Source organism: Aptenodytes patagonicus, chromosome 27, assembly GCF_965638725.1.
Source record: "Aptenodytes patagonicus chromosome 27, bAptPat1.pri.cur, whole genome shotgun sequence".
Lineage (NCBI taxonomy): Eukaryota > Metazoa > Chordata > Aves > Sphenisciformes > Spheniscidae > Aptenodytes > Aptenodytes patagonicus.
Genome location: NC_134975.1, coordinates 3022014 through 3047669, shown reverse-complemented (window position 1 = coordinate 3047669; position 25656 = coordinate 3022014). Strand labels below are relative to the sequence as shown.

At 45.3% G+C, this 25656-nt stretch overlaps 1 protein-coding gene across 15 annotated transcripts in view; it reads left to right on the top strand.

Moving 5' to 3' along the window:
• Positions 1-25656, top strand: part of R3HDM2 (R3H domain containing 2) — a 62470-nt gene that overhangs the window by 83 nt on the left and 36731 nt on the right. For 3 of the 15 annotated variants that reach the window (XM_076360614.1, XM_076360601.1, XM_076360613.1), the window contains exons 1-4: positions 1452-1667; positions 3378-3450; positions 4026-4296; positions 5143-5174. The exons of 1 other annotated variant lie outside the window; for it this stretch is intronic. In XM_076360614.1, the coding sequence (XP_076216729.1) occupies positions 4276-4296; positions 5143-5174 (53 nt within the window). In that variant the 5' untranslated portion in view covers positions 1452-1667; positions 3378-3450; positions 4026-4275. Of the gene's footprint in view, positions 1-1450; positions 1668-3377; positions 3451-4025; positions 4297-5142; positions 5175-7966; positions 7971-10101; positions 10500-11151; positions 11346-11882; positions 11938-22724; positions 22923-25656 lie in introns of those variants that run through there. 11 more of the 15 variants (XM_076360600.1, XM_076360599.1, XM_076360609.1 and 8 more) reach the window with 8 other exon arrangements.

Genomic DNA, 25656 nt, shown 5'->3' with positions numbered 1-25656 from the left:
GGCCGGGCGGGGCGGTCCCGGGGCTCAGGGCCGGCGGGGCGGTCGGCGGTGCCCCCGGGCTGGGCGGGGACGCGCCGCCCGCGGGGAACCCGCCTGCGATGTCCTCCCCGCATCCCCGTTCCTTCCCCCGTCCCCGCGGGGGCCGCGGGCCCGGCTCCGGCGTGTCCCCGGGGCTCCTGCCGCCGCGGGCCAGCGGGTCGGTAGGGCGCGCCCGGAGGCGGTGTCTGACTTCTGGGCTGCCCCTCTCGGCGGAGCGCTCGGTGGCGGTGTCCGGCTGGGCCTCTGCCACCTCTGGGCATTGCTGGCCGTCGGGTCTTGCCAGGCTCGCTGTGGTGTTGGTGCGCGGAGGAGTTTGCAGCGGGCCGCCTGCCTCGGCAAGTTTGTGGAGCACATGGTACCTGGGTGCTCCCCTGCACCGTGCATCTTTGGCTGGCCCGGATACAAGGGGCATCCCTGTGCGATCCGAAAGTGCCTGAGCTTGCTGTGGCTGCCTCGTTTCCCAGCTTTCTGCGTGCAGTGCAGCACTTGCAAGAAGCTGAGGAGGAAGGGGAGCAACAGGTGGGAGAGGGAGACCTCACGTCGTTGATGGCCAGGCATCCATTCTAGTGCCTGGGAAGCGCAATAAGGTTTTCTGGTATCCTCACAGACAACGTCTTTGCTTTGAAACGCTTTCCTGGAAACATTTCTGACTTCTGGGGCCCTGCTGTGTGTAACAAAAGGAGTGAAAATGCTGGAGAGTTAGTTGTCTTCTGTCTTGGTTGGAGTGCATTCAGGAGGGATTTCAGAGGGTCTGTGTAGGCCACTAATGGGATACATGGAGGGGTTGTTTTGTTACATGTCACTCGGTTTTTTTCTCTGCCCTGTGACACATTTAAATCTTCACAGGGGTTTTTTGGGTACCTGTAGATGTTTGGGCTGTCTGCCTGAGCGTCAAAGTTGCCTCTGACTCCTGCCAGTGTAGTACTCTGGCAGCAAGTTTCGGAGGTAAGTTGATATTACTTAAAAACTTCCTCTGATCTGTTTGAAATGGTCTGATAGAGGTGGTCCTCCAGAGCTCCTGATACAGTGTGTAAATAGATGTAGCTGGTGGATTGTTACCTCTCTTCCGTCACTCATTGTGTGAATCTTTTTTAATCCCTTCCCTTATTTCCTTTAGAATTTGATCTAGATTACCTCTTTCATCGATGGCAACCTTTTCTGGTTTCCAGTCATTGTTCTTTCTGGCCTCTTTCTTTTTGTTTTGAGGTGGGCAAGAAAGCTGAGCCCAGGCCTAGGCTGCTGCACTGGTCTCTGGTTTTATAAAGGGCTTGATGATGCTCTGTCTTTCAGAAACTGTTTATAGGAGTGTGTTTGCCTTTCAAAACGGCACCACAGATTTGGGGGAGTGCTGTGCAAAGACTGTGCCAGTCCCTTAAATGGTGGGCAAGACTCTAGCCAGTTCATAACTGGCTCATTGAGGGTGATTTGCAGACCCCGATGGCTTTCTGTTTTCTCTTTTATTATCGATTGTTCCTTAAATGAGCAGCCATTCCAGCTCTTTGTTATGCCACAGAGAATCTGAACTTGTTGGTAAAGTCCTTATTTGCCTCTCTTCTCTCTAGGGTCTGTACTTGCTTCTGCTACAGCTGTGTCCTTTTGACTTACTCCAACTTACTTGTCCTGCACAAGTAAGATCCCTCTTATTCCACTCTGTCCCAGGAAATGTCCTTTTCTGCCATGTCTTCACCTGTTTCCCACGCAGGCTCAAGTTGACTGTTCATTGTAGTGTGAGTGTCCTACGTGTTGGTGAGCCTGGCTGACCTGTACTACAGTTAGCTTATCTATCAAAAGCAACGAAGATGCAGTGGTCAGGACATCAGGGCTGGCTGTACAGACCCATTCTAGATGTTGCCTTGAATTTTAATTTGGACATAAGATTTACATTCTTGTTCTTTTCTGCCCTTCAGCAGTGCTACACACAGTAGCCCCCTGCACTGTGAAGTGTTCCTTGTAAGGCAAGTCCCTGATCCTAATAAAAAAAATTAAAAAAAAAAAAAAAATTTGGGAAGGAGTGTCACCAGAATCCTTGCTGTTCATTCCTGAACACTTTGACTTGTGACCTCTTGGGAAATTTAAAATTCCCCCACATTGGTTTCCAGTTTTGTGTCTCAGCTAAAATGTGACATGGATGATCATCCCACCTCTTTCACATTTCTTGTCTGAGATCTGTCAGCGATGGTTTCACATAGTGTAATTGTGCCCAAAAACAGGTGTTATATTTTTCAGAGGGGTGAATTGATTGCTATTCCTGGGAGCTGATTTACCAGCTTGCAGATACTACCAAGCACCCTGCTCAGTGCATCTGTCTAATCTGAATGAACTGTTGCTTGTAGGTGTCATCTTAACAATGCATTAGCTTTTTTCCTGAGCACTTAAAGCTGAGCTCAACTGCTTTAGCTCTGCCTGTTCTTTGTATACTTTTGTGATGCTTCAGTGTTGACAAAAGATGTCTGGAAAAACAAGGTGTATTTGTAGCCATGTATGCTGATAATGCAGCTAGGTGTGCCTTAGTAGTGGGAGTGGTAAGGGAATGAGCTTCACTGCAAGGAACACTAAGCAAGCTTCTGGCAGAAGTGCCAAGCTTCCAACTTTCCAGGACAGGCTTTATTTTTCTTAAAGCTCAAGCATGCCAATGTAATTGTGAATACAAAGAAACCTTGGGTTTATTATAGCTTCTGCTGCTTTTGCGGCCTCTGTTCATGCAAAGTGATCCATTAGAATCTGAACCACTCTGCTGAAGAGGATTCAGATGCAACGTGAGCTGGAAATGCAGAGCTGCTGTTAATCCTGCATGTGTTGCTCAGTAGGTGCAGGTTACTGGCTGTCTTCATTTTTGGAGCAAAGTCAAAGCTTAAAAAGCGTAAGGAACCCAAAGGGTTGGGGAAGACAAGTGCTGGAAAGAAGACTCGATAAAGGGAGATAACCTGCTTGGGGAGTTGGAAATATTGCCAAGCTTTGGTGCCTGTTTATCACCAAACAAAGGATAGGCTGAAGAGTTACGCCCTAACAATAGGGAAGGGTGGTGGTGGGGGAGAAGCTCTTTGGTATGGTGTTGTGGCTGCTTCTTCAAGACCCATGGAACAGCAGAGCTATCCTTACCTGCCAGCTGTGCTAGGAAGGCTGACTGGTGTTAAAAAGGATGGATGCTGTAGAGGAGAGCGCGCTGTAGGCCACAGATATCCCAATCATTGGTGTGCACAAGAGTTGTTTTCCTCCGCCTGCATGGGGAGCAGTGGGAGTATGTTGTGGGACCTGGTTTGCTTGTCAGAAAGCAGATGAACACGTGCCTGTTCACAAATCAAAACAGTGCCCTTGCTAATTCTAAATCTCTGTCTCAGTGCTCCTTTTCCTGCTGGCAGCATGGAGAGAAGTTCCACACGTGGCTGGTCTCAGTTTGGTTTTCTGTCACTGGTACGTGTTGAGAATCTTGTTTGGTCTCTTGTCTTGACCTGTTCTTCATCTCCCTTTGAGAATTGGGACCTGGTTCCCCGTGGTTACTTCACATAGTTCTAATTCCTTATGCTCCATTCTTTTTTATTTCTATCCTGTTTGCTACCTATAGCCTATTAAGGCTGACTGATGTAACCTCTGTGTCCTCCTTGAATTTGTGCTGGAAGTTCTTGATTAAATCATACCAGGTATGCTTGCAGTAATCTTCCTTCCTGATTAAATGGCAATTCAGTAGTTCACAGGTGATTTGCTGAAACCTTTTTTTTTTTTCAATACATGTTCTCTTAGGGTCTCACTTCTCCATCCACAGCTCTTTGTATTTTCAATGAGCTGTTAAACATATATTGGTAAAGATTTCCCCCTGTTCCTTCCTGTTTCTTTGGAATGCAAGGAGAGATTGTATCTGCATAGAAAACTTTGGAAACATATTCCAGTGTGTGTGTATTTACAAATATGTGTTGTGTTTTTTTTTAATGGAACAAACTAGATGATGAGGAAAGACGTTAGACTGATTTTCTTCTTCTCTGTCCACCAAGATGGCAGTGTGATGTTTGATGGCAGCTTCACTGGATAGTAAACCATTACTCCAGACTCCAGGGATCGCACAAATGAGGATGGATCTCAACAGGTTGCTTGCAATGATGATGCTTTGCTGGAGACAGCCACCTGGCTTTTGAGGAGCTGGATTAAGACTCCCAAATCAACTCCTGCCAGTTGTGAAGGAGAAATATCACTTGGATATGGTCCATTCTGTTATCTCTCCCCCTGCTCATGAGTGGGGACTGAATGGGGACTGGTGCCCTAGAGGTGAGTAGGATATGGAGCCAATTGACCCCTTAGTTACCAGGCATTGCAGTTTTTGCTGAGTGGTTCCTAAGGGACAGTTTGAGCTACCTGCATAGCATGAACAAGATGAAACCTGGAGTGATTTAACAGTATCAAACAATGGTTCGTAGCATTGTCCTCCTCTTTGGCTGAGTCTTAGTAGCTTTGTTTGCTTAGACTTTCCTAGGATCAAAACTGAGAAGTTAGATTCTGTGGTGTAGCTGTATTTCTCTCCATTCAGAGATACATAATGCTAGTTAGTCAAGTGCTGCTTTGAGCTGCAGCCATCTGACCTGTGAGGGTCAAGTCTCTAGGGTGGTAGTCCATTCAGCAGAGTGGAATTGAAGGAACTAGTTAGTTCTCTCAGATTTCTTCTCGGGTATCTTCGTTGTTTGTTGCTGTTTTGGGACAGGATCTGCAGTCTCCCAGGGTACTAGTCATTGGGCTGGAAGAAGCAGATGCTTCTAAATCTAGTTGTCCAGCTTGCCAGAACATAATGCATCTTATAGCAGACTGTAGCCTCTTACATCCTGTGAGTTGCAACATTAGAATTTTTTAGATACCTGTGGATCGTCTCTTGCTGAGATGCCGGAGGAAGCTGGTCTGTTCATGTACCACTCATGCAGTGGTGCTTCTTGGGGTCTCAGACACAATCTGATTTACCCAGGCACCGCGCTTGCATAAAACTAGCTGTTTTTCTGGTTCCAGCATTACCTAGGGCCTTTTTCAGCAGCCTGCTGTGTGGTGTGCAGAACTATGTGCTACGCTGACAGTTGAAGTTAATCCCTTATTGGGGCAAATACAGTATTTCTTTCTCTGTCTAAACAGTTGCTCCAGGCTCCTTACAGACTCACTGTTAGGTGAGTATTTTAGAACTGGTTATGCTGGGCTTAAGCTTTTGAGTTTTCCTTGTCGCTGAGAGCAGCGTGAGGGTGCTTTGACTGCACTACTCTGCATCACATCTAACTAGAGACGTGATGTAGCTGGTTTAAACAGCATGGTGCTGCATATGGTTTTTTTGGCTTGTGTGACAAGTATGAGCTAAAACCAGCAAACAAGGTTTAGTGTGGTGTACTATATATGTCCAAAGCTGCACTGACTTGACTAATATCAGGTGTTATGTTATCCCTTGAGTTAAACCGTTGCAACTTTGCATGTCTTGTTCTAGTTAAGTAAAAGCTAAGGCCTGGGACTAAGCTAGCACTTTCTCAAGTAAGATGGATGTATAAGGAAGCAAGTCCCAGAGAACTTACCAAACTACATGCAGCCACTCTCCCTGTGGCTGGGAAACTGTTGCATAAAGACCTGGGATTCTGCTATTGACTGGAGTAGTTAGTGTTGGGAGAAGGGGTGGCAGCATTGCTCAGTTTCACAGAAATTGAAGAAATGTTTCTTGTTCCTGCCTGTCCCTGTTGTAGTTGTCACAGGTTGTCTGTAGCAGGCTTTAAAAGGGGTTGGAGGGAATAGAGGGGCCCAGTCAACTGAATTAAAGGGGAAGGAAGCTGCTATACTGATGGCAATGAATTTGCTGTCGGAGAAGCACACCCTCTTGTTCAGTGCTGGCCTGCGGATCAGAGCAGTGGAGAATGTTCATGTCAAATCCCTTCTTCCAGCTGTTCTGCAGTACCTCTTGTTCTGCCTGTGATATCCTATCCTCTCATCAGAGTGCAAATGCATCAAGTTCCCCTTATAGTAGTGATGCCATTTGTGTTGCTAAATTTAAGATTGTGTCAGTGCTGCTATTCTAAAACCCCATTTTCAGGGGGAAGGTGTATAAATCATCCATTTAAGAAAATAATAATAATTAAAAAAAAAAAATCTGTCTGTAGGACTGGTCCCAGGCTTAGCTTCAGTTCAGTGCTTAAATTCTTTTAGAATCACAGAATGGTTTGGGCTGGAAGGGGCCTTTTTAAAGATCATCTCGTCTACCCCCTGCCATGGGCAAGGACATCTTTCACTAGATCAGGTTGCTCAAAGCCCCGTCCAGCCTGACTTTGAATGCTTCCAGGGATGGGGCATCCACAGCTTCTCTGGGCAACCTGTTCCAGTGTCTCACCACCCTCATCATAAAAAAAAATTTCTCATATCCAATCTAAATCTGCTCTCTCAGTTTAAAACCCTTGTCCTGTCACTACAGGCCATGGTAAAAAGTCTTTCTCCATCTTTCTTATAAGCCCCCTTTAACTATTGAAAGGACACAATAAGGTCTTCCCGGAGCCTTCTCTTCTCCAAGCTGAACAACCCCAACTCTCTCGCCCTTTCTTCAGGTGTTGTCTTCACCTCCACCACTCTACCCTCCAATTATTTGTAAATGCGATGTGTTAACCAAAGCTTTCTCTGATTACAGTGGAATCTGGATTTCCCCCCTTCTTCTAGAGTTCCGATTGGTAGATGCTGACAGATAAAGAAAAGAATTAGTGTATTGGAGAAATATTAACTATAAGTAATCTTGTCATTGCATAATTCCTACCTAGAATCAGGTGGAGGAACAGAGAGTGCTTTCATGCCAAAATGGGCAGAGTTGTGTGATAAGTGTGAAGCATGCATGTGGGTAGTCCCAGCACTGATGTTTGCGAGTGTATATATGCACATAGGCAGTGTACTTCATCTCATTATACTGTTTAATAGTAAACTTCAACTAGATCAGTACTCATTTTAAGAACTTGAGTATTTTTTAATTTTTTTTTTTTAAGGAGGAGGTGGCTGCCAAAGAGGCTATACAGCAGGATGCATTTCAAAACTTTCAGAACAGGTTTTGGAGCTGCCTTTCCCCGCTCCTCAATCACTCCTCAAGTACAGCAGGTTTTGGTGTCGCTCAGCAAGCTGCTATTTTCTGAGTAATTTGGAGTAGGAAGTCCAGTGTAATGGTGCAGTGAGAGGCAGGAAATGCAGCTTGGCACCTGAGTGCTGAAGACTTTTGAAAGGGCTATTATTTGGCTAAAGATAAACTCTTAATAAAATGATCTTGCCAATATTCTGTACCTCTGGTACTTCCTCTGCATGCCTGTGCCAAGTTGCGTTTCTTGCCTTAAATTCTTCACAAACATACTTTTGTGGCCTGATCCAAAGGCCCCAGCAGAGATTGAAACCTACATCAAAATGACCTGGTGCCTCTTGAAATTACGATGAACCACTCACCATGACTGCAGGGTCAGAAAACTTATAACTTGTTCTTCAGCCCCTAAAGCAAATAAAATGCAGAAGACATTTGTGTCTCTGCTTGTTGACATAGCCCTGGCAGGGAAGTGTAATGTTGAGAGGAAATAAGCCCTGTGGGCCAAGTGAATTTAACTTTTACCTTGGTCTGAATCTTTTTTTAATTATGTATTTTGGAAGTGCCTACAGCTGCAGCTGTAGGTGGTGGTGTATCTTAAAGACTTGGAGAGGTCAGAGAAATAAATGGCAATGCTGATTAATGCTGCTGGGTCTGTGGCAAGGAAAGGCGCCACTTCAGCTGATGCTACATTTGCATCTCAATAACTGGGGCTAAAGCATCAGCCTTAAATAGGTAGAATAGTTAGTTTTGGTTTTGGATGCTGTTTCCAGCTTATGTCCGTACTAATTTCTAATAATAACCCATTGTCCTTCTCCCAGTTTCTTTCATCTAAGGATCTCAGTTCCTTAGGAACAGCAGTTGCCCTGGGAATCGATGAGGTGTAAGTAACACTTCCGTACTGTTAAGGAGCTTGTAGCATGGCATGGAAGTGACTGGGCTTGAAAAGAGCCCAGAGTCTTGACCTTCAATCACCACCTCTGCCTGAACAAACTGTTATCAAGGCTTCCTCTTCCTGGTGCCAGATATGACTGAAAGGCTGACTTTGCTTCTCTAGTCATGTTTTTTATATGACCATTGCTGGTTTTTAAAGTGTAAATTTCTGGAATTTAATGCTAGCAAAATAGGTACTGCTCTCTTTAGAGTGATTAGGTTATTTTGTTGCTGTATGTTTGTGGTTTATTGCAGAGGTGCTGAAAGCCCTGGGTATCTAGGTGCTTCAATTTGGATGCTGTTTGTTTTGATGGACTTCACAGATGGATGCAACATCTCAGCACCTCCAGCTGGTGGTGGCATGGTCTCCTCACTCCTGCTAGAGAACATTCTTCTGAGGAGAAGGCATGGTGGTGGAAAGAAGTTTAAAGCTGATATAATTTGTGGGGTACCTTCCTCTTTGCAATGGAGTACAAAAAGAGAGTTGATGATGAGGTAGATTCTGTTTCTAGCAAGCAGCTGGGTTTATGTCAATGCATTTGTCTTTAATTCTAGCTGATCCTTCCCAGCACTTTAGATAAGGTGAAAAAGGGTGTTTGCAATGTCTTTTTTTCTTTTTTTTTATGCCTAAAGGCTTGTTCTCTGGTTTATCTGTGGGACAATTTGGCTGTGAATTAGAGGTAATTAGTGCCACCTATTAACTTCCTCTAGCAAGAAGTTTTGCTTTGTATCTCTGTCCATTAAGATACCCCAGCTCTGAAGACCAAGCATTGGTGACTCTATGGAAAACCAGCGAAGAGACTTGCTATCACCCCTATATTCAGCAGTCATCAGGCGCTCAAAATACATTTGACTTGCTAAACGTGCAAAAGTGCTAGCAAAGGAGACACTGCTATTCACCCAGTGTTATGGAATGATGCTAGTTACAATGTCCCAAACACTGTTACTTTCCCCACCCACTCTGGCACCACTGCAAAGACCTGGCCAAGTTCCTGAAGGGTCTTGTAATTTGGTTCATTAATACCTAGATCCATTGATGATCTAGTGTATATCCTGTTTATTTTTTCTTTCTGGATAACTGCTTTAGGATCACTCAGAAATTAGCTGCCTGGCAACATGAAAGTGCAGATATCTAAATGAACTGCATGCTTTTCAACTGGTTCCATAAATGTAGCCCAAGTAGAGTTGTGGCAAAACAGATGTCTGGAGACTTTAGTGAGAGTCAAGGCAGATACTATCCAGTCTTCCTAAGGAGTAGAGAGAGGTAGCCTCCAATAAGCTCTTGTGTCTGCTGCCCAACTGGTTTTATTAAATCCAGGTTCAACACAAAAGCAGAACAATGTGTGTGTCTGTTCCCAGTGCAAGCTTCCCAACAGCTTGGTTTCAGGTGACAGGTTAAATTGATGACTCAATGTAATGTCCTCCTTCTGAATCATGTCACAAGAACTTTACAGCTTGGACCTTCCTGCCTTCCCTTCCTTGTCTCCCTTGAGAAGTAGGTGTGGAGCTGTGCTGCTGTCAAAACTCTGAACGACCCAGTGGCCTGCTGAACATGTGAGATCGGCCGTCAGTGTGTGTTTTGATTTTAGCACTTTAGCTTTCTACCCTTTTTTGTTGTCTTATTTGATTATTATTGTCTCTTTATAAAATGGAGGAATATTGCTAGTGTTTAGAAAGGGAACGGGAGTCTGTATCCTAGGCTTTGTTCAGTGTGTGGCCATGACATTCTGGCAGTCTGAACAATGGGTGCAAGAAACTATTTCTCCTCTAGGAGAAACTGTTTTGGGGGTGGGGGAGGGAAGCTTTGAGATCACGCAAGGAAAGGGGCTATGTAAGCAGAGGGTGCCTAGTTGTGAGTTGGACCGTGCGTATGTTTGATAATGGAAACCAAAATTTACTGTTAATGGGTAACATGTTCAAAAGCATCCCAAACCCATTTTCAGTTAATGCTGAACTTGAATTTGGCACCTTGGCCTCTTTTGGAAACAAAGACCTAGGAGATCCTCCTGCAAGTAACAGGTGCCTAACTCTGAACCTTCTTGAAAACTTTTTGGGAATCCCACTGGTTGCCCTTATCAGTCACTGAGTGCTGGAAGGCTCTTGTTAGTCTGGCCTAAATGTGAATGCTTTTGGAAAACTATAACCGAAGTAACTACTCACAGTGAGCACTTGACCCTATCGCTGCTATAGATGCTACAGGATTATACCCATCACTTCATGAATCTTCTCACATACATCCATTTGGAGATCTACAACGCCAGGAAGTACAGGCAGAACGTGGAACAGTGGTGGACAAAATAAACAGGATGTGGCAATGCTGTGGTGAGGCCAGAACCCCGCTGGAGGAGGGAGATCCTTTCTAGATCACCTACTTGGCTTTAAAAACTCTCTCCCCAAACTCTTTTAGCTGCTGCTTTAGACATGTCTTTAAGAATACAACCATCCCTGGAACTGGAATGGTGGCACCAGGTGGCTTCAGGTGGGGAAAACAGAAATGAGGACAAAAAGACAGTTAGCGTTTGCCAAGCAGCTGCGTGGCGGTGAGTTAAGCTGAGTCTGCTAGGCTTTGTAGCTCAGAAGAGGCTGGAAGCTCAAGGTGCAGAACCAAGTTCTGGCAACTCAGGCACTAGGTGGGCTTGGGACAGAAAGTTGCCTCCCACACGAGAATCAATGGGGCAGCAAGATGGCTTTTACTGAAGACTTAGATCTCTCTCTCTCACAGTGTCAGCACTTAAGTGACTTCGTATGGAGTGTGCATGTATGGGGGGGGGGGGGAAAGTGAGTAGAGGGTGTATACCCACTGTGTTATACGAAGTAAAATTTATGTGTGGGCAATCCAGAGAGAACCCTGTTGCTTCACAGCAGCTTCTCTGGCCTGTGTGTTCCGTGTTCTGGAGCACAAGGCAAGTGCGTGCTGCAGGAAGCCTGTAGAGATCCGAAGAGCTTTAGTGGCCAGAGCTGCTTGGAGAAGCATTGGGACATAGAACAAGGAACATGGCAAAGTTCAGGGAGGCCCTCCCTGTCAGTGCCACAGCAGGGGCTAATAATAAAGCTGTTTTGGTTGTACCCCCCTGTCCCATCCTGTCCCTGCCATGACTGTACATTGAGGGATTTAGAATGGGGGGTTGCAGCACTAATATATTAATCCTTTCTACGCCACTGTGAGTAGGTGCATGTAATCCCTGTTTTACAGGTGTATGATCTGAAGAAGAGGGAAAAGAAACTATTTGGCTGAGATAGCATCAAAAGGCAGAGCTGAGCTAGGATAAGAACCCAGGAGTCCTGCACTTTCCTGGCGCTCAGGCCGGTGCCCTGCTGTGAACAGGTAGGAGGGTTTCTAACTCAAATGGGTTGTGCTGCTAAAGTCCTGATGATTCCACGGGACAGGTTTTTCATTTGCTGAGTGGCCTTCTGTGTCAGTTACTTTTGATAGGAGCTAGTGGTTGTTCTGAGAAAAAGGCTGAGGATGTCTGAAGGAAGGAGTTGTTCTGGAGGTCAGCACAGAAAGCGTCTCTGAGAAACGTATTTTTTTTAAGTGATGTGACAGCATGAGTATGGGAGCAAACAGTACAGTCTGTAAGAAAGCCCTGTGTTTCTTGTGGCTATTGGGCAGGAGGTGAACTGCAGTAATTGTATACCTTAAGGTTTTTACTGGTAGTATGATTAATCCATTCACACAATGGAGCAATTTAATAAAGCCATGCATAGATTTCTCTGTCTTTTTTTCCCTTTTTTTTTTAAGAGCTGGAGGTGACATTTGAAAGGATAGTGGGATGTAGTTGAGGACCAGTTAGTTTCCCTCCCCCTCGAAATATATCACACTCTCCTCCATCTTTTTTTGAACCTTCTCTTGATTTCTGAGTCCTAGTAAACCCAGCTGGAAAACAACACGACCTACTTCCTGGATTGAAGCAAAGGTGAGGTGTGCTTCTGCGGAGATGTTTTTGTGTCTGAGTGTGGGCAGCAGTAAGAGGAAAGGCTGATGATTCCCCGCCTGTCTGTCAGTGCTGGGATTCCCCTGCATGTGTGTTGTCAATGGGGTGCATGTGGATTTATGATTTTGTATAAAGCCCAGTTTCATTATGTATTGGGAGCACAAGCTTGTCTTTGTGTACTGCAGGCTGAGTCACTGCTGCCTCTCAGTGAATTTTGGTGATGATTATTGAGTGTGGGCAGATGCAGCCTACTCTTTATAGCAGCTCGCTTGTATTTTTTTTAATGAAGTTTTTAAATTTTTATATTGCTTTGACATCCTTTTCTTTGAGAAACTAATTTCTCCTGAGCTGAGTTTAGACACAAGGGCCATTTTATTATAGAAGGTGTTTGCTGTATCTCAGAAACTGACCTCTTTTGGGAGGCTTTAGGCATACTATCTATTAGGAAATAGGAACCTGCTATTTCCTGTCTGCTTCCCCACGTCCAAAACAAAATGAACAGGTGCTTTGAGCCCAATCCTTCTATTGTGATTTGACCTTGGGAGGGAAAGGGGAGAGCATGAATGGAAAAGAGAATGAAGATCTAGAACATGGAGAGAATGTAGAGAGATGCTTGTGTTCTGCCTTCACAACTGGGTGCGGTTGCTCCAACCTCAAAGCTGCTTTCTCCCTTTAAAATTACAATAGCCCAAAAGCAGGGGGCCTGCCCTTCCCCATGTCTCCCCCAGATCAGTTTCAAACTGAGTCTGGGACTGAGATAATTTGGCTTCATTTAAACAGGGACATGGGGTTTACAGCAGCAGTCTACCTCATTGGCACTGGCTGGATGTACGTGAAACCCTCTGTGTTGAGTGCATTTCAGATATGGTCTCACCAGCACATAGCTCCCCAAAACTGGGAAAGTGGTGCTGGCAAAAATCTCAACTTTCACACATGTGATGTATATGTGGGATTTTAGCAGCCTAAGCAGTGTGGCTTTGCTGTGCTGGTACAGTGAAAGCAATTCTGCCCTTCTGCCTGATGCTGTGTTTGTATAGGTACAAATGTGTTTTGTCTGATACAGCTGCTGCTTATGGGAACAAGCTACTTGGATAATGAAACCTCTGGCCTATACCTGACTCTATGCTGAGGGTTGTACCAACATAATTATATGAATAAATGAACTGTTCAGTGAGTAGCAGAACTGGTGAGCCTGGCTTCTTAACGATCAGTGTCTTGTGCTTGGATTCTGAGCTAAGGATTGATCTCATGATTCTGTCTTGCCACTAGTGGGAGTATTAATAGGTTCTCTTATCTGGTCATGTATCAGAAGGCTTTTTTTGAGGTTTTAACCGTTCTGTCAGAGTACCCTCACAGTGGCTGCTGTGTTGAAATGTTATTTGGACAAGTAAGAGCTGCACACAAATTAGGTCAGCACAACTGTATAAGCCTTGATTATTTTTAAATTTTTTAAAATTTTATTCTCCCCTCTGCCCAAAATATTCTGATAACAGCACGTCCCTACCTGATCAAGTCAACCTTGGCTAAGGAGCCTTTGATACAGCCATTGCGTGTGCCTGGGGTTAAAAACTTCCCAGAACTGAAACGTATAGGACTGCCATGCCCTCTGCCTCAATAAGCCACAGTCTGTTTCTTAAGCTTACTCTCTATGACAATTTTAGGTTTGTATCCAATAGACTAGTAAAATGCAGAGTGATTTTTGGAGAGGAAGCATCTTTCTAACAACTTGTTCAGGAGTAGTGTGGGTTAGGTATTGCAGAGAGAAGCCCTTGAGCAATATTGGTGGCTAAAAGTAATCCAGGAAAATTCTCCATTGGGGGTGTAGCAGGGGGGTTGGGAGGAGAAGTTGCTACGTGCTGTGACCTTGAGGAAGCAATACTCTAATCAGGGGCGGAGACATAAATGGCTTTTTAACATGTGAAAGTCCATTGTACATGGGACTGACTTCAGGTGCCCATTATGAGCTTTTCAATATCTTAAATGTACAAAACTTTGAAATTAGAAATTCTGAGGCTGTTGGGAGATTTATTCTTTTCATAACTGCAATTCTGATAATGTATATAAAATTACTAGATCCCAAGACAGTGGACGGACTACTTGCATTACATCTTCCTTTAGTACTGTAAAGTAACATTACATGCTTTCCAGAAATAGCAACTGGCTGTAAGACAGCATCACCCACTCTGTCAATAACTCACAACCACTCAGTGCCAGGCATGCAAGTTCTGTTTACTCAACAGTGTCCGGTAACAGGCTGACACCAGCCAGTGTATGATCCCTGCTTGTAGAACATGTAAATAGGACTGTGAAAGCTTCAACTTTGAGGCAAGGCAGGGAAAATCCTAAAATTAGACCTAATGTGGCAGTTGTGCATTTGCTTTGTAAATTTGCTTTGTAAAAGGTGCATGTTCTGCAGCGACACTGGCTCTTCCTAGCTGCCTGCAGCTGAAGTAGGCAGGAGGCTTTGCAGGATGTCCAGTGCTCATTCCTCTTCTCAACTCCCTCAGGTGGGGGCCTCCTCACGGAGAAGCTGGTCAATTGAAGCTTGTGTTTGTGTGAAGTTTGTGTTTCTTTTTCCTCTCCCTTTAAAGCCTTTATTCAGCGTCTTCTGAGCAGCAGTTCACATTTCAGGTTAAATGGGATCATGTAGTTAAAACTACTTAGTAGTCAAGTAAGGTAACAGGACCACATGAAAATGCAGGAAGGCAACATACTCAGTTTTAGGCAAGATTTCCATTAAAATTGCCCTTCAGAAAAGCAGACGGATGTTGTCTTGCAGTGCTCCAGTGATTAAGACTGACTAACACAGTTTTGTTAACCTTCGCTCAAATTTAGGGCAAAATACATCTTGGAACACCTTTGCTGAAACCAAAGGAGCCACTTGTTTATGATTTCCTCTTTAAGACTGAGGTTCCTTACAAGCAGGTATCAGGTCTGTCTATTGAACTTCCTTTCGGTGGCCTTTTTACGTTCTTTTTTTTTTTTCCTTCTTCCCTCAAGTCTTCAATTTTTTTTTATATATTTGGGGGGGGGGAACCAAAATATTTATGGAAAGCTTCTTCTGTGTACAGATTTATTAGGTTTTGAATTAACTGTACATGATAGTATTTTATTTTTCCTTATCAAAAACTTACTCTGTATTTTCTTATTAGCGGCAGTTTCCTGTCTTACAAGTACTTGGGAAACTGGTATTGTTCTTCATGAGGAAGCAGGGAGAGATTGGTGTCTTTCTGGTGTTATTTTTTGAAACTGCGAGGAGGGGAAAAAAGCAGCCATCTGTCAAAGTATTTTTCACAGGTTCTGCAAAACCTGGAAAGACCATCTTTTTCTTTGGAGCAGCCGAATGGCAAACTGGGATAAAGGGGCTGTATCTGTGACCAAGGCTTCTTCGTAATTAATAGTAAATGTGAAATGTGTTAGGCTCTACAGCTGAAAGGAGGAACTCTTGGATCTGATAATGACCTTTCTAACTTTACTTACATCACTTCTGCTGTGTCCTAATTCCCAGCACGAAAATACAGGTGACACCTATATTGCAGACTTATTCAGACAGTTGACTGTTTTAGGTTAGCACAAAGTTTGGGTTTGGTTTTTTTTTAACATGCAGTTATTAATGCAGGAAGGACAATGGAATCCAGAGAGAACAGTTTTCTGAGCTCTTTGTGCTTGTTGCCTAACAGGGTGGTGGTGGTGATGTTTGTATAGTATATTTATATATTTTTGTCTATTACATACATTTTGTGGGATATAAATGTTGGGACAGTTGGCCAGCAACTGATGTTACGGATGATGAGTGAAAGTATCTGAAGCTGCATTTAGAAGCGAACAGCTGAATAGAGAAAAAGGCTCTAACTTTCCCATTAGAAACAGTTGGTGTTTGTTTCACCTTCACCCCCCCAATAGAAAATAGATTGTACCAAGTAAATTCTCAAAGCTCAACCTCCATTATCTGAGCTTTGTGTGCTCCCCACCTGAGCATGACACACAGGTGATGGACTATAGCTGACACAGGACACCAGGCAGCTGGTGCCCATACTGCTGCAGAGTCGCTGCCGCACTTGCAGGGAGGGTGGGCAGGTATATGCTTGCTGTATGTACTCCCACCCATGTACTTCCTGCAAGCTCTTCAGCATGGAGGCTGTTTCTCTTTTTTTGGGTATATGCCTTGCTGCAGGGCTCTGATCCAGAAGGGGTAGCCCTGGTTGCTGTTGCCATGTTAATAATAATAACTGGTTTGGATTCCAAATTTAAAGGGTAAGCAAATAAACATCTGCTGGGATCAATATGTAGAGCTAGGTTGCTGCAGCATCCATGAGCTGCCCAGTTTGTTGACACACATGCTTTAGTTCATGCCACCTCTCTCTGCTTTTCTCTCCTTCCCCTCCATTCCTCTGGCATCGGTGCATGTTCTATTTTTAAACTGTGCTGTGCTCTGTATTGCGGCATTTCTCTTCCTGAATTATTTATCAGTGTTTGGAGCTGAATGGAGTGTGCTACGTTTTTTCCACTGCTCATTACTGCCCACGTGTTTGTCTTGAGCCATTGACAGATTTGGTTCATGTCAAATCACACTAGCCTCAGCTTGGAGAGGGGCTGGAGAGGATGATGAGGCTTGGTTGCAGCCTGTGCCAGTGCAGGATCATTCAGATCTGTGTGTGTTTAATACTCTCCTTGCTGGGGCAGACAGGGAGGGGATGGCTGCCAGGATAACACATCCTCAGCTGAGCCAGATTTGAATGGAAGGTCCCTTTTTAAAAAAGAAAATAAAACAAAAATTCTTTTTTACTGCCTGGAGACTGGCTTCAGCCTAGGAAGAAGACACCTCCATGCACGTGTGTGCACACATGTGCAGAGGAGAAGACAGCGTCAGAGACTGTGGGCATGGCTGAGGTTGACTCAAAGCTCCTTGGTGGGGAGGTGTTTAATTTTTACTTAGTAGAAAATGGTAATTTCTTTTAAATTTAAAACCCTTCTCTGTTCCTCCCTGCCACGTCCAGTGCAGGCACCCTTATCCATCAGAGATGGCAGCACAGCCTTTAAAAGGAGCGGGTGGGCAAGATGTTTCATCTCTGAAGGGTTTTTCCAGCTACTCACTAAACTTAATTTGCCCCTTCCCCTTTCTTCCTTGAGTGCCTCTCAGCATTTATATTTTCTCCTGTTATCACTTTCTCTTTTTCCCCTCTTCTTCTGGCTCTCCTGTATTCTTTTGCCTTTATTTTGTCCCTCTGAGCTGATGGATTTAGCTACTCTGCATCCCTGCTGCTTCTGGACTTTGTTCCTAATGGAGCTGGGGAGACTGCTGTCCTCTCAGTCAAATGGCAGGAGGGAAGGGTCTGGCTGGAGGAAAGAGGCGCCCTGTCACTTACCTGCTAGAGGAGGTGTCAGAGAGCAGAGGTGGCAGCTCTGCCTGCCTGCTTGCCTCCCCTTGCAGAGTCAGTCCAGAAACATCTGCAACTAGAAAATTCACTTGGTGCCACGTTCAGCTCCCACATTGGGAATGTCTTGCTGGCATGGAGCAAGTGTGTACTTTCCTGTGTGCTGACTCATTAGTGACATAAGGTTTACTATGCCTTTATGTCCTTGGCATAAAGTGGGGGGAGGGCTGAAGGGGGGTAGAATTTAGAGGGCAAGGTGGTCCCAGTAACAGTTGAGCAAGGGACTGGGCAGTGCATGTTTTTAAATGCCAAAGTGCAGTAGATGCAGCTTGCTATGAACACTATGGCTTTGAGCAGCCTACCAGTGCAACGTTCTGCAGTGCACTGTGAAAATGCAGCTGTGATTACTGCTGAGCTAAATGCTTTAGTCCAATGAAACCCAAATCTAGGGCAGTGTGCTTTTTTTCTGCTACGCTCCGAAGTGAAGTAGTAATTCCACCTTACAATCTAATTTCCGAATTCTTCTCTCTTAGGCCAAGTAAGCTTCTTCAAGGTTCTTGTATCGTTTCTCTTTGTTTCAGGAGACCCACCCCTGTCCTCACATTGGGTTTAGGTGCTGGGTAGGAGTAGCAGGTGCCTTTATTTTGTGTGTGTGTTTGTGCAGCACTTGGAGTGACAGTGACACTGATTCCCAGCAGCAGGGTGAGCTGAGGACAGGGTGGTCCAGGGCTTGACTCTTGGATCTTGCTTCTTTGGGCATAAGCCAAATTTGTCTCTTTTCTGATAGTAGAAGCCATTCAGAGTTGTTGATGGCCTGGGTTTCTCTGTCCTCCTCAGAATGTCATCCGCATGACTCTGACTTGTGACTTTTGAGTGGAGTCTCCACTGTGCAGGTACTATTTTTTTTTTTTCCCCCCCTTCAATCTACCCCTTGTTCCTTTATTGTGGCCTCTTCTGAGGAGACTTTGGGCCTGATAAGAAAAGCCTGCTGGTTGTAGGACTTATGTGGAGAGATCTTTCAGGTGGTCATAGTCTCGATGAGGAGTCCTGGCTATTCTCCCTCTCTTCCAGTTGTGTGCCCCATGGAAAAGGATGCGTGAGACCAGAACATCCTTCCTTCAGCCCCAACTGTGGGGATTCTGCTGGTCTCCTGCTTTCAGCTTTTCCATGGGTGCTGCTCTGGTTCTGGATGTTCATGGAGCTGTTTTCACGGGACATGTTAGAGTAGGTAGCTCCCAACAGCAATGTGCTGCAGTTCTCATCCTTCCCACTTCCTGACTCCAAACACGAAGAAGTCTTTCTGCTGCATACACACTCCTGCAAAACAAAACAAGCCTGTGGCCTGGAGGACTTAGGAAAGATCTTTGACTTGCCATGTGTGGTGGTTATTATAGTCTCGGCTTAAGAGTGTTCCCTGTCCAAGCTGATCCCTTAGCTCAGATACTTGGTGTATATCTGGCAGCACCGTGAAGTTGAGGCATGTTAGGGAGCCAGCTCTCCAAATCTCTCCTGCAGTCTGCATGCTCATAATGTCCTTGGAAGTGTATGCTGTCTGGAGAGTGTATTTCTACCTATGCACTTCAGTAATTAATGATAGCTTGCAGCCTGCTGCTGGATGCAATGAGCAAGGTCAGTTCCAACCCAAAGAACAGTCCATGATACGGATCTCTAGCTGCTCGAGGATTGCTTTCTCTCCCTCATCCCCATGGTGCTGTGGTGACTGAGGCTGGCAGAAGTGAGAGCGCTGGTGTTTGACATGCCTGCAACAAGGAGTCTGTCCCAGGCTCTTTTGTTTGGGTTTTTTCCCCTTTTCTAAGGGGAGAGGGAGTTTTCTGGTCTGGGTGGATAAATGAATGCATTTAAGTCCATTGGTAATGCTCTTCTCCCTTTCCAGCCGCTGTAGGTGTCTGATGCAGGCTGCCTGGTACACGTCTGTCACATGGGGGAGCTCAGTTCTGGGCTGATGGTGGGGGTTTGCACCAGTGCCATCCCACCAGTTTGGTGTCAAAAGTCTTGACTTTTTTTTCCCCTTCTGATGGGATTATATCCACTACCTAATTGACATGTCTTCTCTCAACAGAAGCTGGGCTGGGCAAATTAGAGCCTAGGCTCATTTGATACATGTCTGCCAGGGAGGGAGGGAACATGTCTTGTTGCTTTTTTCCCTTTGCTCTGCGATATTGCTGTGTTAGGCATAGGCAGCTTCCCTGCAAGCTGGGAGCACAGACAATACCTAGAGCCGCTGCATCTTTTCTGTGCCCCGCTTTCACTGACCTAGTTTCATTGTGTGCATACACGCGTGCGCGCACACATGCAATACCTCAGCAAATGGCTCTCAGGTGTGAAAGGCAAGACCCCTCTGTAGGGCTTTGTCCAGGCTGCTGGTGGGGCAGACTCACTCTTCCTTCTCCTCCTCCTCCTCCCACCCAGGATTTACTGTCTCCCCATCTAATGAGAAAGATGCAGCTTAGGAAATCCTCTCACACACACATGCTTCATGAAGATGAAATGCTGCCGACTCATAGTGATAATGGGCAGTGGTTTTTGAAAGAGCTGGACAAGCCCGCAGGAGGCTGCATCTGTGCTGTCTAGGGCAGGTGCTTGTGTCCTAGGGCTGGAAGGCTTTCTCACTTGGAAATCTGTCCTTGCTGAGCCATCTGCCAGGCATCTAAGTGCTAGAGATCAGGTCTGCAGGCTCAGGTTATGGAGCTGCTTTTCTTTCTGCTTTAATGTTGATGTTAAGAACTGACAGTGGGGTTTCAACAGAGGGTCCTAAGCTGATTGTATGTTCTTGCTTGCTTAACATGCTCTGCCAGCTGGGTGTCTTTGAAAACAGGAAGACCAGTAGAAGGGAAGAACAGCATCCAAAGTTCCCTCCTTTTATAGTACTAATCTTGCCACTACAGGGCTTCTGAGTAGAGGGTACCAGCAAGTTTCCTTAATGATCCTGAGTTGAAATGCAGCAGACCACAGATGCTCCTTGGCAAAATAAAGCTCTGATAGTTTCACTAGGTTTTGTGGAGATTTTAAGGCTCTGTCTACGTGGAGCAAAGATCCTTGGCCTGGGCAAGACATGCTGGAGCACTGCTCCTGGACCTGAAACTCCTCTGTCCCTTTCTGTTGCTCCTTCATTTGCAAAGTAGCTGCTGGAGCTTCTTCAGGGCTCAGAACTCCAAGTTTGAAACTCCAGGGGCCTGTCTGGGTGCTAGGTGACAGGAATAAACAAACCCAAAATAGATGAGTTAAAAAGTGGGGGAAGACCCTGATGCTGAGTTGTTAACCTAATCTCTCTCTGAATCTTGCAGCTTTGCTGGGTTCAGCTGCCACAGGGAGTCACTCTGAGCACATGCTTTCTGCCAGGGGGACACGAATGTCCAGACTGACTTCCTGCTGAGCAATCCATGGAGCTGTTGCAAACACAGTCACTTGCTACCTCTCAGGACTCGCTGTGCAGCAGATTGAGAAACTGTCATAGCAAAGCCCGTGAGCTCAGCTGAAGGCCCTTCATCCTACAAGCTTGCACTGCTCAGACAGTGGTGACTGTTTCTCAAAGAGCTTGGGAGATCATGGTTCAGTTTCCTTGGACAGGCACCTTCATTTTAAAAGTTCTTTGCAGAATTGGGAGGAAAGAACTTGAAGTGGCCAGAAATAGGAGGCATAAAAGGAACTTGAATCCTTTGGATCTGTCTTCCTTGCACCTTCTGATGGGGAAAATCTCATATAACATCCGTAAAGCCTTTGTATCCAGCCAATGTGGGTGTCGATTAATTGTGGCCCTCCACTTGAAAACACTGGTATAGCATTGCAAGTGACTTGTCTGTCTTGCCCCTCTGTCATTCCTTCTGTCCGGTTCTCTAGCCATGGGGCCCCTTCTTCAAGTGTCAATATTGCTGCAGGCAGAAGCAAGGAGCTGTTTACTGCAGCCAGGATTACAGCAGTTTCAGCAGGAAGAGGAGGACAGCTGGTCAGGAACATTTACCTGCTTTCTGCACGGGCATGACAGGCTTGATTCAGAAGGCTTTGAAGCAGGTTAAGACGAAAGCTCATGCATACGTTTAAACTTAAGTCCTTTGCAGAGCAGGGCTGCTTTACAAACTTGAACCTCAGTTTGTCATGGAGCTGAAATGTATCAGGTTTCTGTTGTCTGTCTCCTTGCTTTTTAAAAGCTTTATTGGACTGTTTCTTTGGCAGGGGATCATTTAGAAGAAACTGCATTAGCTTAGCAAAAGTAGTAAAGGCAAGCCCTGAAGAGGCTTTAGCAGCACAGCATTACGCTATTTGCAATGGATGCTGTCAGTTAAAGCATCCATCTTTATGAGCATGCATCCAAAGGTTGCATCTCAACCTTTTTGCAACTGTCTCACTTCAGCCTCTCCATCTCCTTGAGCCCAAGGCCGATCCTGCCTTCTCATCTTCATCTCCTTTCCCTTCAAAGCTTTTGTCTTTAGACAGCTGCCCTGAGAGTCCTGCTGCCCCTTGCTCTGCTGCCAACTCCAGCACTGCCAGAGCTCAGCCTGAGCAAGGAGCCTCCTCGAGACCAGCTGCTGACTGAGCTGATCGCGTTTGAAGTCAGCACTGGCCCTGCAAGAGTGTTCTCTCTTCAGCTCTGGCTGCACCTTGCCTAGGATGTGCTCCTGCCCAGCAGGAACCATTGGCGCAGAAGAATGATGCCTACCTGCTGTTGACTAGTGTTTAGAGCTGTAGTTGGAAGATCTCTGTAATCCAACGAGCAGCAACTTCTGGGTCTGGCGAGGGACAGAATGTGCTTGTGATCCATCACAGAGTCTGCCTGTGCACGATGCTCAGCAAGGGTGCCTTGTGTGCTTGAGAGTAAGCTTTAAGTATATGGAGAGGAGACTTGATTGCAGCTTGTGTGCCTGTAGAGTCACCAGGTCTGGGATGGAAAACCCCTTTCTGGGGAAAATTTAAGCCAGTGAGCTTAAAACCTCTCTAGGGCATTTGCATTTCTTGTTTCCCGTCTCTGTCAGTATTTAATCACTAATAAACGAGCAAGAAAAAAGCAACTGAATTGAAATGAAACCACTAACAAACTGACCCCTTGGAAACATTATGGCAACAATGATAGGAGTGAAGCAAGGCTGCCTGTAACCTAACCTTGGCACATGTACGGCATTCTGCAAAGTGTAGTCCATGCACCTGAATTCTTCTGGAAGATGCTGATGTTTACTGTGGTATCTCTTCTTTGCTCCTGCCCTTACATTTGTGTTGTTCCAGTGCCTGGCAGAGGAAGGGTGCTGTGTCTTTAAAGCCTTCTCAGGGCTGTGCAGAGGCAGTTCCATTGAAGTATTTGAATGAGAGCAGGAGGGGGGGTGTGCATGTGGCTATTGGCAGAGCTCTCTATGACATCCCTCTGAACAGCTGGGCTCTGCTTTGCTTCAGAGCTGCTTGTCAGCAATTAGCTTGCTGTAGAAGCAGCAAAGATCGCTAGCATTTTATTCAGGGTTGAGAGCTGGCGGGGGCTTCTAAGAAGCAATATTATCTTGGCAAAATCCCTCTTGAACTGGTTGTGGCAATGAAGTTTCCGTTGAAATTGGGAAACAGATGACCTGCTGAGAGTGCAAAACCACCACGGTGAGTTTATTTTTAGAATAAGTCTTTAATTATTTTGGGCTTGAGAAAGATAGACCAGAGACTTGACTTTTCCTCTCCTCCTACCCCCACCATGCAAAATACAGTATAGGTATAAATGCAAGTGAGTGTTTCAGGGATGAGGACCTGACATCATTCATCTCTGGTGAGTGAGTGACAGGATTTCTGCTGCTTGATGGGGTTAATTTAAAATGGTGCTGTACTAAAATGAATATGTGGCTCTGTGATCCCATTCAAGACTTGAGAGTGTGAGATGAGCTTTCTCCTTCCTCTCTTTTGTGATGCTGGGGATGCACCTACAGGAGACAGGGGAATCCCCGATAAGCATACTGTACTCTTCCATGTCATTAAGGAGTTCCCTGTGACAGTCTCATGGGTTCTCCTTGTGTCTTAGCTTGGTGTTTATACAGCTTGCTCCTGGGTAGTTTCTGTTCATTTTGCAAAGACAAAATACTCCCTGCTTTCTGCTGGGTTATACTTTAAAGGATTTACTTGTTTGAAGCTGGCTAGTTGATGAGAAATGTTGACTAGTTAATTGGCTACGTGCCATATGGTGTTTTCAGGTTAGCTTATGCAATTTGGTGTTCTGTAGGACTGTATTTGTGTTCACATATATATTAACCCCATTTTTTAATTATTTTAAACCTATCACCGAATTGGGTTTGGTTTTAGTGGAATCAGGAGTTTGGATTGCCTTTACATCCTTCTCACACATGTTCATCATCCAGTCTTGCCTAAAAAAACCAAGATACTGGAAATGGTGCTCCCTTCATTTGAGATTTAGTCCTAGGAGCTGGTGTTCTTGGCTTGAGGTATTAGCCAGTTACTGTACTGCAGGATCTTCATTCAGGTGCGTTGGACCGGTTTCCTTTCCGTTCTTGTCTTTAAAATGCTTATTTAAACTGGAAGCATCACCTGTGGCTTGAGGATCTGCAAACAGCAGCAACAACTGCTGCAATGAATAGTGAGCACTTCAGCAGATGAAGGCTGAGTTCATCTTGCTGAAGGCTGTGGGAAAGAAACCTACTCTTCAGACTCCCCCTTCACTGTCAAGTCCAACTTTAGCAGCTGGCAGCCAAAAGGTGAAGTTGATTTTTTTCTTTTAATCATCACTCCCCTCTTTGTTCAATGATCAAATCAATTTCTGGATCCCACCTGGAAAACAGCCACAGTGTCTTGTATTTCCTGTGTACCCCTTGGCTACTTAGTGTGTCAAGTGGCTCAGTATCCTCTGCCAACATGATGAGAAGCAGGAGTAACAGCCTTGAAAACAGAAAGGGGGATATAGATAGCAGCCCTACTTTTTGCCTTCCTCCCAAGGAGGTTTGCTGGGAGCTGGAATGCTTTGGGTCTGATTAGTAAAGTTTGAGGATCTGCTTTGCCAGCCCAGGTCAGCTCAGGAATGGTAAGCTGGGCTGGGGAATACCTTGCTCTCTCAGCCAGCTTTTTAAAGTTTGTGCTTATGTTTCTGACTGGTGAAGGCACAGCACAAGAGAAGTGTGCCAGCAAGAGGATAAGAGCTATTTCTAATGATGTCATGCGTTTTTCCTGAGCCTGGTTGCCACCTCCCTATCTGCAGGTGTCTCCTACCTGATGTGGTATTTCATTATGGATGGGTTCAGGTGGAAGGAATTCTGCTTGTGGTTCTCTGAAAGAATTAGGACATGTGTCAGTGGGAACTGTGCCAGGGTTTTCCTCTGAGCCATGGAAGGGTTAACGGAAGTTCCTGTTCAATGCTATCCTATTGCATCTTGACACTGTAGAAAGTAGGTGGATAATTCCTTGCTAGCTTTTCAGGAAACCCCTGTGGTGGACAGCCCTCATTAATTGTTGCTGGGAAACTGCTTTGACGTCACAGGAGCAGTTCCCTGGTCTTTGGATGAATACAGGAATAGCTCGTGATGGGGAAGGGAAAACCGGTGTGAAATGGAAAAGGGAACTCTCTGACTGGGAGATTCTCATCTCAGATTTTTATCTTTTCTTTCTTCCACCGTTCTGCCTAGGGACCCTCAGAGGAACTGTCCACAAAAATTTACAGTGCTATGTTTGCACCAAATGGAAGCTGTTCCTTCTCAAGAACTGTTTATATTGATGGCTTCTGTGATCCTTTCACTTTTTAACTGTTGGTGGGGTTTTTTGTTTCTCCCCCAGATTTTGTAAACAAGGGGTGAGAGGGTTCTTGCTTGGCTTCACTGCAGCTCCCAAAATAAAAGGAAAAGAGAAGAACAGCGTCACTGTTTTGTTTGTTTTTAACGTCAAACAAATAATATCCCCTTAGATTAACAGAGGGGAGAGCAGAAGGACTGAAGATGGCTGCTATTGCTGTGAACTTCAGGCTAAGAGAATTTTTAAGCCTGAGACTGTTTAAACCCACTTTCTTCAGTATCATTTGAACTCTCTTTGCAAACCCTCCTGTGGTGTTTGTGCAATAGGTTCCTTTCTCCCAGTGTTGTCCTGTCCAACCTGTCAGCTTCCGGGAGGCATGTAGAGCTGTGGGCATCTAATAACTGTAGCAGGAGTTCTCTGCGTCTCCTTTTCCATGCCTGCAAAATAGGTGTAAGCAAAGTTTACCCCATCCAGTTCAAAGTGCTTAAGAGATTTTTGTACCCAGGAGTGCTGTAGAGCAGCAAAGAATGTACTGGGTTGCTGATAGTCTGGTGTTTCCAGCTAGGGCACTAGAGGGCTTGAAATGCGAGTAAACTCTCTTGCAAAGAGC